Source organism: Rhinopithecus roxellana, chromosome 20 (assembly GCF_007565055.1).
Source record: "Rhinopithecus roxellana isolate Shanxi Qingling chromosome 20, ASM756505v1, whole genome shotgun sequence".
Classification (NCBI taxonomy): Eukaryota; Metazoa; Chordata; class Mammalia; order Primates; family Cercopithecidae; genus Rhinopithecus; species Rhinopithecus roxellana.
In genome coordinates this window covers 34,075,602-34,089,772 of record NC_044568.1, presented here as the reverse complement: position 1 = coordinate 34,089,772, position 14,171 = coordinate 34,075,602, and the positions used below count along the sequence as shown (strand labels likewise).

General features: G+C 39.4%; 2 protein-coding genes across 7 annotated transcripts in view; one reads left to right on the top strand and one right to left on the bottom strand.

Annotated features, from left to right (window-relative positions):
• LOC115895224 (putative pyridoxal-dependent decarboxylase domain-containing protein 2) overlaps positions 1 to 6,757 on the top strand; it is a 63,615-nt gene extending 56,858 nt beyond the window's left edge. Inside the window, exon 10 of one of the 2 annotated variants that reach the window (XR_004055420.1) lies at positions 6,647 to 6,757. The gene's annotated coding sequence lies outside the window, so the exon portion shown is untranslated. Of the gene's footprint in view, positions 1 to 3,867; positions 3,973 to 6,646 lie in introns of those variants that run through there. The other variant, XR_004055421.1, reaches the window with a different exon arrangement.
• On the bottom strand, positions 1,310 to 14,171 carry LOC115895223 (putative uncharacterized SMG1-like protein). 5 transcript variants are annotated; one of them, XM_030924934.1, is made up of 6 exons: positions 14,114 to 14,171; positions 10,899 to 11,062; positions 10,167 to 10,322; positions 6,600 to 6,736; positions 4,937 to 4,995; positions 4,657 to 4,794 (listed from the first exon to the last, which is right to left on the bottom strand). In XM_030924934.1, exons 1-6 carry the CDS (start codon positions 14,125 to 14,127, stop codon positions 4,767 to 4,769), a joined length of 558 nt encoding a protein of 185 aa, XP_030780794.1. In that variant the 5' UTR covers positions 14,128 to 14,171; the 3' UTR covers positions 4,657 to 4,766. The 5 variants fall into 5 exon arrangements, 3 of the variants coding, with proteins under 3 accessions (XP_030780795.1, XP_030780796.1, XP_030780794.1); XM_030924935.1 differs by lacking the exons at positions 4,657 to 4,794; positions 4,937 to 4,995 and adding an exon at positions 1,310 to 1,514; XM_030924936.1 differs by lacking the exons at positions 4,657 to 4,794; positions 4,937 to 4,995 and adding an exon at positions 1,409 to 1,517.

Sequence of the window (14,171 nt, the reverse complement as noted above, 5' to 3'; positions counted from 1 at the left end):
AAAAAAAAAAAATTCCTTATCTACATACCCAAAATAAAGCATATCAAAAACTGTAAAAAAAAAAACAAAAAAAAACCCTAATATCAGATATTCCAAACACATCAATACCATAATTTCTAAAAACATTAGCTCAACAAAAATTTAATTACTTAAAATCCTACTTAAAACTAAATCAGCAATGATCTTTTAGGCCAGGTACGGTGGCTCATGACAGTAATCCCAGCACTTTGGGAGGCCAAGGCAGGAGGATCACTTGAGGTCAGGAGTTCAAGACCAGCATGGCCAACACAATGAAACCCCATCTGTACTAAAAATACAAAAATTAGCCAGGCTAGTGGCGCGCTCCTGTAATACCAGCTACTCGGGAGGTTGAGGCAGGAGAATCGCTTGAACCTGGGAGGACAGGTTGCACTCAGCCAAGATCATGCCACTGCCCTCCAGCCTGGACAACAGAGCAAGACTCTGTATCAAAAAAAAAAAAAAAAAAAAAAAGGCCGGGGGAGGAATGATTTTTTAATATATTCAGATACACAAACGTGAAATAAAGCTAAGTAGAGCTAGTATTCATTTACACATGATTATCTTAAAACATTTGGAATAAGAATTTGGGGCACATTAGCAAACCAAAAGGCTCAGAAGGAAGTTGTGATATTTAGTTCTTGTCTCCCTCAACAAATATGAAGCACTCTTCTATCCAGCATTCCTAGTGCAGTTCTTGTTTTCAAATTTGCAAATCGTTCTGGTCCTAAGCAATCTCAAAAAAACATTTCTAAAAACCAAAGAGGAAAAAACCTTTTTTTTTTCTTTTTTCTGAGACAGAGTCTGGCTCTGTCAGGCAGGCTGGAGTGCAATGGTGCGACCTCGGCTCATGGCAACCTCTGACTCCCTGGTTCAAGCCATTCTCCTGCCTCAGTCTCCCAAGTAGCTGGGACTACAGGCGTGCACTATCACACCTGGCTAATTTTTGTATTTTTAGTAGACACGGGGTTTCACCATGTTGGCCAGAATGGTTTCGATCTCTTGACCTCATGATCCGCCCGCCTCGGCCTCCCAAAGTGCTGGGATTACAGGTGTGAGCCACTGCGCTCGGCCAAGGAAAAAATCTTAAAACTAACTTATTTCAAATCTAACTTCAACATGTATCCTTCACTCAAACTGAGAAAGGGGAATTTTTAAAAAATATTTCCTATCAGTAGATAATCCCTATTCCACGTTTCCCTTCTTCAAGCTCCCCTCCAAGGATATGTGTTAAGGGACAAATTTTTTCCCAAGTACATCATGCATTTTCCCCCTTCATTCTTACCTGCATTACAGATGAAAAGGCTTTCTTTTCTCCTACAGTCTCTAGTGCTTTGTAGGTGGCACATAAGTAGAGGAGTTTAACTTCATCTTTTGCAGATGAGCTAAATTTGCTAAAAATCCACTTGAAGATCTTCTCGGCCTCATAGCTCAGAGAAGCACAAAGAAGGCCAAGACACCAAGCTCCCTCCTGTCTCAGCTCCTGAAGCAATTTGCTACTGTGTTTATTTTAATACAAACAAAAACACACATAAAAGGCTGAAGTTTTCTATGATGACATGAGTAACACATCTTACAAAAGAATGTCTTAAATAGTTTTTAAAATTTCCTTTTTTTTTTTTTTCTTTTTTGAGATGGAGTCTCGCTCTGTCACCCAGGCTGGAGTGCAGTGGCCGGATCTCAGCTCACTGCAAGCTCCGCCTCCCAGGTTCACGCCATTCTCCTGCCTCAGCCTCCCGAGTAGCTGGGACTACAGGCGCCCGCCACCTCGCCCGGCTAGTTTTTTGTATTTTTAGTAGAGACGGGGTTTCACTGTGTTAGCCAGGATGGTTTCGATCTCCTGACCTCGTGATCCGCCCGTCTCGGCCTCCCAAAGTGCTGGGATTACAGGCTTGAGCCACCGCGCCCGGCAGTTTTTAAAATTTCTATTCAAATTACACAAAAGGTTGAAATTTTCTCCACTCTAAATACTATATTCTGTCTAGCCTGCATTGCCCCACAGTATCTGTCTGGCATTACTTCCTTTTTACAAAATCAGTTATTTACAAACAGTGAGGGAAGGCCCAGAAATGCTAAATTCCATCTCAAACTGTATTAAATAACTCTCAGAAAAGGGCAGCAACAAATAATTAGATAAAACACACTATACATAACTACATTCTATATAATATTCAATATGTAATGACTATAAAATAAAAAATGGTAATAGTTAAATACAGAAACTTAAAAGGATAATAGTAATGATTTACATATAACTTTAAAAAGTAACTCTATAAAATAAAACCATCAAAAGGCACTAAGGTTTATGACGGGCTGAAGTAAATTTTGGGTACTTGCCACCACTGCAATTCTTTGGGAATCACTGTAACAAAAAATGACCACACACCTCTGGAGACTCCAACAGCCAGAGAATATATGGTTTGAATCCACTCTTACCCAAAGAAGGAAGCTCCTTTTTACCTCTATTCTCTAAGCAGTTTCAAATTCTCTAGTTTACAAAAACTAATTGTATTCATTCATGCCTGCATCAAGAGTTTATGCCACTCCATAAGTCAAGACTCAGTTATTCAGTGAGACTAGCAAATTAAAAAAATAACATATTCCTGCTGGGCGCAATGGCTCATGCCTGTAATCCCAACACTTTGGGAGGCTACAGTGGGTGGATCACCTCAGGTCAGGAGTTTGAGACCAGCCTGGCCAATATGGTGAAACCCTGTCTCTACTAAAAATACAAAAATCAGCTGGCAGTGGTGGTGCACGGAGGCTGAGGCAGGAGAATCGCTTGAACCTGGGAGGCGGAGGTTGCAGAGAGCCAAGATTACATCACCGCACTCCAGCCTAGGCAACACGGTGAGACTCTAACTAAAAAATAAATAAATAAATAAATAAATAATTTCTTTTCAAGTGGATTCCATTTGTATTTAATGGTAATTAAAACATAATTAATGCAGATAAATATGACAAGAGGACCCACTGAAATGTCAATAGATGTTCACAAACAAAGTCAATGGGCTTATTTTCTTGTGTATTTTAAATAATTTCTAAAAATATATTTTAAAGTCATTTAAATTGAACCATTATTAGTTACTTACCTTTTTTTTTTTTTTTAAGATAATAGCTTTATTGACATAAGTTACATACCACAAATTCACCCTACATTTTAGTGTTTTCTAAGATATTCACAGAGTTGTGCAAACATCACCCCTATCTAATTTTAAAACATTTTCATTATCCTCAAAAGAAACCCCAATAGCAGTCATTTCCCTTTTTCCCTCCCCCAGCCACTGGCAACCACGAATCTACTTCTGTCTGTATGTTTTTGCCAGTTCTGGACATTTCATATAAATGTAATCATCAGTGATTATCTTTTGTGACTGGCTTTTTCATTTAGCATGTTATTAAGATACATCTATATTGTAGAATGTATTAGTACTTTATTCCTTTTTTATTGCCAATTAGATTTTGTCCTATAGTTATACCACATTTTATTTATCCATTTATCAGATGATGAACATTTGGGTTGTTTTATCTTTTTGGCTACTATAAATAATGCTGCCATGAATGTTCATTATGTGTTTTTGTGTGGACATGTTTTCTATTCTCTTGGGTATATATCTATGAGTGGAATTACTGGGTCACATGGTAACTCTTTAACGTTTTGAGTAACATCCAAACTGTTTTCTAAAGTGGTTGTAGCATTTTCCAATCTCACCAGTAATGTTAGAGGGTTCCAGTTTTTCCACATCCTCAGCAACATTTGTTATTATCCGTCTTTTGCTTATAGCTGTATCCATGGGTGTGAAGTGGTATTTCACTGTGGCTTTGATTTGCCTTTCCCTTTGGTGCCAGGAGGCTGTAGGTTGTCTCCAGTCAAGGAACACCAGCCCACAGGGAAGATGTCCCGGGAGTCGAAGCGGCACCAGTAGTCAAAGGCCCCTCGCCACCCATCAAAAGTGACAAGCACCTCTGAGCCCCGAACCTCCCCAATAGTGGCTGGGCAAATGAAATGAGGGTTCTTCCTGTCCACAGCTTCTAGCTTCATTCCCATTTTGAAGAAGTTGTGGGAAGGCGATGGTGGCTCCTTGTGGAAAATCCTGATGGGAGCCATCTCTGCTCCATTTAACGTCTTCAAAAGGAACATGGGCCATGAAGATGCATTCAGCCGAAATCCAAGAGGTGGCTGTAGCATACCCCCATTCTTTTCACAGTTCCCAACAGGCTGAATTTCAGCTGAGTCAACCAGCCGCCAGAAGTCATTTTTGTTGTCACTCCCATCAAGGCGCAGGCGAAGGCGGGCACCTGTCAGTCCAACTACTGTGGCAATACAGGTGGATGTGGTGTTCCTAGGGTCCTGTGCTTCCAATTTCATACTGATCTTGAATTCGTTGCTTGGAGGTGTGTAGGACTGCTTGAAGCAATGGACAGGCGCTGGGACTGAACATGTTTCTTTTAGGTATTTGTCCCAGGTAAAATGACCTAGCTCCAGGATGTCAGCAGTTTCTTGATATTGGGATGCAGACTCTGATAGGTGACCATATTTGTGTTTTCTAACATCATTCCAGTCTATCACATTAGGCTGCATAGTCAATGGACTAAAAACTGGTCTAGGAGTTAAGAAGTTGGAGATTTATCCCTGGATCCACCAATACCTTGCTCTGACATCTGACAAGTCAGTTTCTCTGTATGCTAATTTCTCCATCTTTTCAAGGATCTGATTTTTGCATGGTTCGGCTATATCATACAGGAAATCATTCTTCCTTAGTACGATGTAGAAATCTGCGGGCGCGGCGGGGGCGCGGGGCGGCTCACTCCCTTCCCGCCGCCATGTTTCCGCTACGCAGGGAGGGAGCGGGGACGCGGGAAGGGGGCGGGCGGGCGGCTCAGGAGAGCGGCGGGCGGGCGGCGGGCAGTTACTTACCTTTCATTAAGCACATCATGTACAGCAGCCAAGATATTATCCAATTGTTTAACTAGTACCTTTAAAAGAAAATACATTTATAAAAACTTCAAATTCTTATACTTTCAAGAACAGCATTGTGTACTTTTTTACTTGTCTTCCCCTCCAAATTATAATTCAACAGTACTTTAGTTTCTTTAGTATTCCCAGTCCCCAGTGAGCATGTATTAGGCATGTCATGTTTCCTTTCAGACTATGAAAGAAATTCCTCCACCGGAAACATAGAGCTGTGATCATCAACAAAAAAATAAACTCAAAAAGCTTGCTTTATTTACTCTGAAATGCATTTGAAAAATTGACTGATGGATGGAGGGACAGATGGAGAGATACGCAACAAGGCAGTATTTAGGGTAAAATGTTAACGACAAAAATTAGATAATGGGTTTAACAGATTCAATGTCAAATTCTTTCAACTTGCTATATATTTGAAACTTCTCATAATAAAATTTGGAAGGAGAAGAAACCTGCTTTGAGCCAAATGTCATCTGCCTCACTAGACCACTTTCATTAATTTTCTCCTGCCCGAGCTCTTTTTCTTTTTTTCAGATGGAGTTTCACTCTTGTTGCCCAGGCTGGAGCGCAATGGCGTGATCTCAGCTCACTGCAACCTCCATTTCCTGGGTTCAAGCGATTCACCTGCCTCAGCCTCCCAAGTAACTGGAATTATAGACATGTGCCACCACGCCCAGCTAATTTTGTATGTTCAGTAGAGACAGGGTTTCACTATGTTGGGCAGGCTGGTGTCGAACTCCTGACCTCAGGTGATCCACTTGCCTTGGCCTCCCAATATGCTGGGATTACAGGCATGAGCCATGACACCTGGCCCATATCAAGTTCTTAATTGCAGTGAAGAAAAAATTGTAACCCTTCCTATACTTTGTTACGTTTCTATTCTTGTTTTAAGAGACAAGAACTCCCTCTGTCGCCCAGGCTGACATGCAGAGGTGTGATCTTATCTCACTGCAACCCTGAATTCCTGGGCTCGTGATTCTTCCACCTCAGCCAGGTGTAGTGGCACATGCCTGAAAGTCCCTACTCAGGAGACTACAGTGGGAGGATAGCTTGAATCCAGGAGTTTGAGACTGCAGTGAGCTATGATTGTGCCACTGCACTCCAGCCTGGGCAACAGAGCAAGATCTTGTCTTTACGAAGAAAAAGAAATTACGTATTAGAGAACATTAAGTTCTAGATCATCATAATACAGGCTTTCCCCATTCTTTTTTTTTTTTTTTTTTATGAGACAGAGTCTTGCTCTGTCGCCCAGGCTGGAATACAGTGGTGCGATCTCAGCTCTCACTGCAAGCTCCGCCTCCAGGGTTCACGCCGTTCTCCTGCCTCAGCCTCCCGAGTAGCTGGGACTACAGGTGTCTGCCACCATGCCCAGCTAATTTTTGGTTTTTTTTTTTTTTTTGTAGAGACGGGGTTTCATCGTGTTAGCCAGGATGGTCTCGATCTCCTGACCTCGTGATCTGCCCGCCTCGGCCTCCCAAAGCGCTGGGATTACAGGCATGAGCCACAGCGCCCACGGCCAGGCTTTCCCCATTCTTAAAGTATTCAAGGTAGCATTACCTACTTTATTATGGAAACACAAAAATCCTCATATTTCCAAACATACTATACTTACCAGCTTATTTTCTGGTTGCTGAATAAATTCTTTCAACTGCTTTACAGTAGCCAGTCTTCGGTCTCTGTCGTCTTCCCGGGTGATCCTCCGAAGAAGATTCGACAGTCGAGACTCATCAGAATAAGACATCGATCTCTCTGTGAATATATAAACATTCTGCTGTCTACTGAGTTTATAATAAATAAACAAAGGAATTTTTAAATTTTTAAAATTAAAAATTATTTTAATAATAATTATTATGGTGGCTCACGCCTGTAATCCCAGCACTTTGGAAGGCGGGTACATCACCTGAGTCCAGGAGTTTGAGACCAGCCTGAGCAACATGGTGAAACCCTGTCTCCACAGACACACAAAAAATTACACAAACTAGCCAGGCAAGGTGGTGTGCACCTGTAGTCCCAGCTATTTGTGAGGCTTAGGCAGGAGAATCACTTGAGCCCGTGAGGCAGAGGTTGCAGTAAGCAGAGATTTGCACTTCAGCCTGGGTGACAGAGAAAGACCCTCTCTCAAAAATAAAATTACATCAAAGGTCACAGTCCCTTGGTCAATAAAAGCTCAGGGAATATAGGTCCTATCAATCTTTTGTTCATCTCTATATTCCAGACCCCGGCAGAGTGCCTGGCACATAACAGATCCTCAAAAAAATATTTGCTGAAGGAAATGAGAAATGAATAACCTTAGGCCAACTGAACACCTCATTCCAGAGGACTGGCTGACAGAGAAAAAAGAAAGGCCTTAGTAACAACTTTCTTTGGATCTATTCCAAACTGTTTTCAACACGCAGGTAAAGAGCCTGGGTAGAGATAAATTAAACAACTTCCAAGGGGTATGGATAAAGTCTCAATCGAGTAAAACCAGGATATAGGCTTCTACTTATCATCCAGGTATCCCACTGGAGGAAAGCCTCTTATTCACATTATCATCATTTCCCTGGGATGAAGTTTTGGGGAGCCATAATCACATATTTAGTTCAACAAATGTCTAATTGTTATCTACCACATGCAAGGTACGCCTCCACTAGAAAGGTAGCAAACCACAACTTTTCTCCCCTTATTTTTTAATCACAAGAACGAGCAAACAATAGTGAACACTATTAGTATATTAAAAATGCCTTTAAAAACTAGATTTTTGCTGAGCAAGGTGGCTCTTGCCTGTAATTACCCAGCACTTTGGGAGACCAAGGTGGGCAGATCACTTGAGCCCAGGAGTTCGAGACCAGTCTGGGCAACATGGTAAAACCCCATCCCTACGAAAAACATAAAAATTAGCTGGACATAGTGGCACATCTCTGTAATCCCAGTTACTCGGGAGGCTGAGGTGGGAGGATCACTTTAGCCTGGGAAGCAAAGGTTGCAGTGAAATCACACTAGTGCATTCCAGCCTGGGTGACAGAGCGAGACTCTGTCTCAAAAAAACAAAACAAAGAACTACATTTTTGCAATACGTTTTCAACTGTGCTATTTACCATAATTAGCCAATACATACATAAACAACAAATCACAAAGGGTCTGACAGTTTCATTTCTAAGGTATAAGAAAAAATTGATAATAAAAGAAACTACAAGGCTGGGCACGGTGGCTCACACCTGTAATCCCAGCACTTTGGGAGGCCAAGGAGGGCAGATCACGAGGTCAGCAGTTTGAGACCAGCCTGGCCAACATGATGGAACCTCATCTCTACTAAAGATACAAAAAATTAGCCAGGCATGGTGGCGCACTCCTATAATTCTAGCTACTCGGGAGGCTGAGGCAGGAGAATCACTTTAACCCGGGAGGTGGAAGTTGCAGTGAGCTGAGATTGTGCCACTGCACTCCAGCCTGGATGACAGGGCGAGACTCCGTCTCATAAATAAATAAATGACTACAAGGGGAACAACACACACTGGAGCCTTTTGGAGGGTGAGGGGTGGGAGGAGGGAGAGGATCAAGAGAAACAACCAATGGGTATCAGGCTTAATACCTGGGTGGTAAAATAATCTATACCACAAACCCTCATGACACAAGTTTACCTGTGTAACAAACCTGCACTTGTATCCTGAACTTAAAAGTTTAAAAAAAGAAAGAAAGAAACTACGATGTCTGAGAGAAGAATAGGATTTTTACAAATCCCTAGCCCAGAGTATTTCAACATGACAGATACCAAAAATGTCATCAACTTACCAGCAGAGAAATTAGGCTCTACTTACAATTCTGTCACTAGCAAACTATATGATCCTGAGCCTTTAAAGAAGAGGAATTGTACTGAATTAGCTTTAGAGTCGCTGTTTAGCTCCTATAGTATCATAAGTCTAAGGCTTCAAACACTTTATTCTAATAAACAGCATAGCCTTTGAATTCATTCCACTTGTGAAAACTTACAGAAAGAAATCAGTTTTTTAAAAGTTATATACCAACAATAAAAGCTACAGGCACAAAGGTTTTCACCAAGATACACGTAGCACACACACAGTATTTAAAAAAAAAAAAAAAAATGTCAAAAACTAAATGTCCGAAAAGTAATTACATCTAACAAAGCCCATAAATCAGAAATGTGAATTTCATACTCAGCTTTACCGGTAAATTTCTCTTTAAGGAAAAAAATGATCATTACCTCTAATCCTCTGAACTTTCAAGGCACTCACCTATACAGTGAGGCTACGTCATAAGGCAGAAAAATGGTATCAGTGTATTTAACTTTAGAGAAGTGCCCACTCTAGGCAGGGCTGGTGGCTCAAGCCTGTAATCCCAGCACTTTGGGAGACTGAGATGGGCAGATCACTTGAGGTCAGGAGTTCAAGACCAGCCTGGCCAACACAGTGAGAAACCCTGTCTCCACTAAAAATGCAAAAATTAGCTGGGCGTAGTGGTGGGCACCTATAATCCCAGCTACTTGGGAGGCTGAGGCACGAGAATCACTTGAACCTGGGAGGTGGAGGGTGCAGTGAGCAGAGATTGCACCACTGCACTCCAGCCTGGGCAACAGAGCAAGATTCTGTCTCAAAAAAATGTATATACTGAAAACAACAACAACAACCAAAAAAACAGAAAAGTACCCACTCTGGGGGACAGGGGAAGGGACAGCATCAGGAAGAATAGCTTAATGGATGCTGGGCTTAATACCTAGGTGATGGGATGATCTGTGTAGCAAACCACCATGGCACAGGTTTACCTATGTAACAAACCTGTACATCCTGCACATGTACCCTGAACATAAAAGAGAGGAAAAAAGAAGTATCCACTCTATACATACATCTATATCCTCCACAGGCCCAAGACTTCAAGGACTTGCTGTAGTAAGAACCTACTATACACCATACATTAAATATCCATGATAATTGGGTAAACCCTTTCTGTAAGATCTTATCCAGTCTTCTAATGTTGTTTTAAGAGAATTCTCTCTTAAAATGCATTATAACCTTTCTAGTGGGAAATTAACAGTTCACAGGAAAAGAATGTAAACAATTTTTACCTGCACAGTAGACTAATCAACTCATGCCTGTGCAAGGCGTTAGTAAGAGATACCCAGGATAAGAGGAGATACAAGTCTTTGGAAGGTGTATGTGATTGGTCCCCGTTTTCCCAGCCTTACCCTGTGATTTCCTCATGTCTTTGGTGGCTAAAGCACGACTGCCATGCTGAACACTGGTGAACTCAGGGCTGGTCACATTGTTAACCCTCAGCTCTTGCCCCAACGACTTCCGACCGTAAGTATTTTCCCCAGATCCTCCATTGACACTGTAGCCACCTACAAACAGCAATGTTTACGTTATTTAAATATGATTGTTGGCTTCAATCAATTTCCTGATAGCTCAGGATCTTACCGCTCAATCTGCAGCTCAACCAGCCTTTGCTTCTCCTACCTTTTTCCTGTACTGTCTGCCTTGAAAATAATTTTGCTTTCTTTTAATACACCTTAGAAGTTAATTTTATTTTGATCCCTTCATTGGAAAATAAGCAGAGAAATGAAAACTATATTAAATCAAATTTTACACTTTGTTTAAAAACTTTCTTGAGGTTTAGAGACAGTAACCGGGAGGAATTTCAACCTTAGCTAAATATCTTTGAAAACAAAAACAAAAATAGTATTGTATCTTTTTTGTAAGAAAACTGCATTTATGAATTATGTATGGAAAAATATTTAAATTTTAAAAATAATAAAGTGGATAAACTTCCTATGAAGTTTTCAGAAATAACACTGCATTTGTTATTTATATTTTAAACATATTAGAAGAAAGCGAGAAAGTTGGGGGTATAGGAAGGCAGGAAGGTGAGATAGGTAGGTTCAAAAAACATGCTTGCAGCAATAAGAAAATATATATACCCTTTTCGTCATTCTGTATGTCAGCGTGGACTCTGGTATCATCGTGCCTTGGCCGAGACACAACAGCTGAATCTGAAGGTTGCAGTCCATAAGAGGAAGAACTACCTCTATCTCTGGATGAAGAATATTTTAAATTATCTGGGTCGGCTGATGCACTATCAGTTCTATAAAAAGAGAAAAGCACAAGATTAGAACTTCAAACAACATAAATAAATATTTCTTTATACAAGCCTCTCTTCTCCCAACTTTTACATTTAACCATTACTACTATACTTAGTAGAGTATGTACTATATATTATATGTAAGCACTCAGCTGTCTAACAAGTCTTTCATTGGGAAGAGATTCTCAAAGGATGAAATGCCAACTTTTCAGTCTCTTCTACTGTTCTAAAGACCCATTCAGAAATATGAATAACTACTGGGATTAGGGTGACTTTGCTGGTTTTAGCATTGAAAGTCTCCTGTCCCAGGCAAAATGGGACAATTGGTCACTCTGGTCCAGAGTTTTCCTCACATGACTTGATAATAAGAATAATTCTTTCTAAATTCTCCCCCCTGGAGAGGGTTAATCAGTCAAAAAATTTCAGTCTTTCCTGTCATAAAAATAAAAAACACTGGCAGCATGTCAGGGAGGGGCAATGTCTTACCAAGTTATTTTCTAAGTACTGATTATGTTAAGGTACTGTAGTATTGAAGACCCTAATGAAGATGCCTTAATTGTAAAGAATAGCAATCAAAATTTTAAAAAGTAAAAAAGAAGACATTGTAAGGAAATAAAAGGTATCAGAAATCCAATAAAGCTCTATTGGAAAGTTGTAGTTCATAATCTATTTAAAATTTAGGTACTGTTCAGAGTAATACCTGATGTTTATTAGGAAACAAGTGGGGGTACAGCCAAGGGTAAAAGCGTGTCCTCATCTAAGTATCTGCTCTATGCTTCAACTGCCCCATAAGTAAAACAGAGCTGAGCTACAAGACTTCTTATGAGTGTTATTCTTCCAGCCATCAATCATAAACTATCAAGAAAGAAGGCCACAAATGATCTGTCGTAGCACATGAAAAATCCAAGTAAGTTCTTCCCCTACTGATTTTCTCCTGAGAGGAACAACTTTGAGAAAAAGAAAAGAAAGAAAATCAATTCCATGTTATTTACTACAAATGCTTTCTGAATCTTTTAGAACCTGAATCTTTGAGAAAAGTTCAGGACACTGGCAAGGCCAGAAACTAACCTATTCCTCTATACTTTGCCCCTCCCTCTATGGTGTAAAAGTGACAGCAGTGTCTGTATACTGTATATATTTCGTTTAGAGTTTATTAGTCTTTCCTTGTTCCCAAAAATACTAAATATAAAACTTTGCATGGGCTCAATGAGTTGGATACCTTCATCTGCACTTACTGCAATCACTGTTAATACAGAATGCAGACAAAAGGTCCAATTAAGCTTGGAAATCTAACTGGTACAAGTCATGAATTCTAAAGAATCTCAATCTGAAACTTCATGAAATTCATAACCTAGCATACTAAAATGACTAAGGCTCCATAAGGAGTATCTTCTAATATTCAGAGTTCACTTGTTCATAAAGCTAAGTACTTCAAATATAAGGGAAAATAAAATCTATGGAATTTCAAGAAAAATGTATGAGAATATTTTCTGAGTATACTAAGTCTATAAGCACTAAAATATAACTCAATGGACCATAACTTTTTTAAACTAATGAAAAGACATTCCTTATGTATCTAAAAATAACACATTTAACATGCATCTCTATAAATCATAGCATACCATTACTTTCTGAAAGGGGACTGAAACGTAAGAGAGCTTATAACCTTTTCTGACAGGGTTTGAACTTTATATGTATGCCACAGTAAGCTCTTATTAGATGAGGGAATAAAATAAGCACATGATTAATTCAGAAACACAAAGATAACTGAAGTCTGCCAATATTTAAACATACCTTCACTTCCTGCTTTCATCATGTTTACTTATCTCCTATACTACCTTTACTATTAAGAGTTAAATATCTGTATCATTTTCTGGTGACACAGTAGTAACATAAGGCAGCAGAGAATACAAGTTAAAAAAAGATCTGGGCTCAAATCCCAGCTCCAGCACTGAAAAGTATGTGTGCCTTTGCACAAATTACTTGATCTCCAAGCCTTGGTTGTCTCTTGCATAAAATGAGGATAATACATATCTAACATGCAAGGTTGTTGTGAGGCTTAAATAAGATAATGAATTATAAAGAAATGCTTAGTTTGCAGGGTATGTTAAAAGTTATTATGACTATAATACAAAATAAAGTTTCCAGTCTAAAACACAATGTACAAACAGTTCATGAGTATGTGAATATAATCAAAACAAGTTTTTACAGTCAATATAGAGCAACTTAAATACTTCACTAAGAAATCAGGTAATCTGTTGCTACCAACAAATCTGTTTCCAACTATGAAGCATCTGATTTCAAACTAAACTGTAAAAACCAGGGGCAGCTTCCCCATTGGTTAGAAATAAGGTTTCTAAATTCCATAAGTTATGAACACTGAGATTATTTTTTCCCAAAAAAAAAAAAAGTGTGTTTTCAGAAATATTTAAAAAAAAAACAAAAACAAAAACTCACTGGAATAGAGCCACTGTTTCAGAAATACCTAAAAACTCCCTAGTTGCCAAATTATTTTAATACAAATTAATCAAAACATCTCCAACCAGAACTCAGGTTGTAAGCATTCTGAACCTAAAAGCACAAAATGGTTTAGCATTTATACAAAATTTCTATTTTTATACAATCTTGACTTCTTAGGTTTCAGAAAATGTCAATGTCAGGCTGTTAGCGCCAACGAGATCATCCCAGTCCAATAAATAGAAAACTGTTAAAGAACAGAAATGAGCACTTAAAATGAGGCAATCAAAGCCACAAAATAGAAACTGCAGATTTGAACTCCAAGAGGCAGGCATAAATGTTAGGCTAGTTAGTTAGAAGAGCTGAAAGGGATATCATCTGCCAGAATTAGTGTCTCAATTTAGTGAAAAAAGAAAATCTATCTATTAAGTCTAAGAATCCTAGCAAGGATCCAAAAATACCTCTACAGCCCCTTTAATATTCTAAAAATATCATGGAGAGAAAAAAAAGAAATGCATAAATTTCCCCAAAACGATCAAACTGAAGTTAAAGCCTGATGTACATGCCACATGAGAGGTAAGTTTCTAAAGCTCATACCTCAAAAATCGCATACTGTATAATATGGAGCCTTTGTGATGTTTTGCATCAAGTCAAT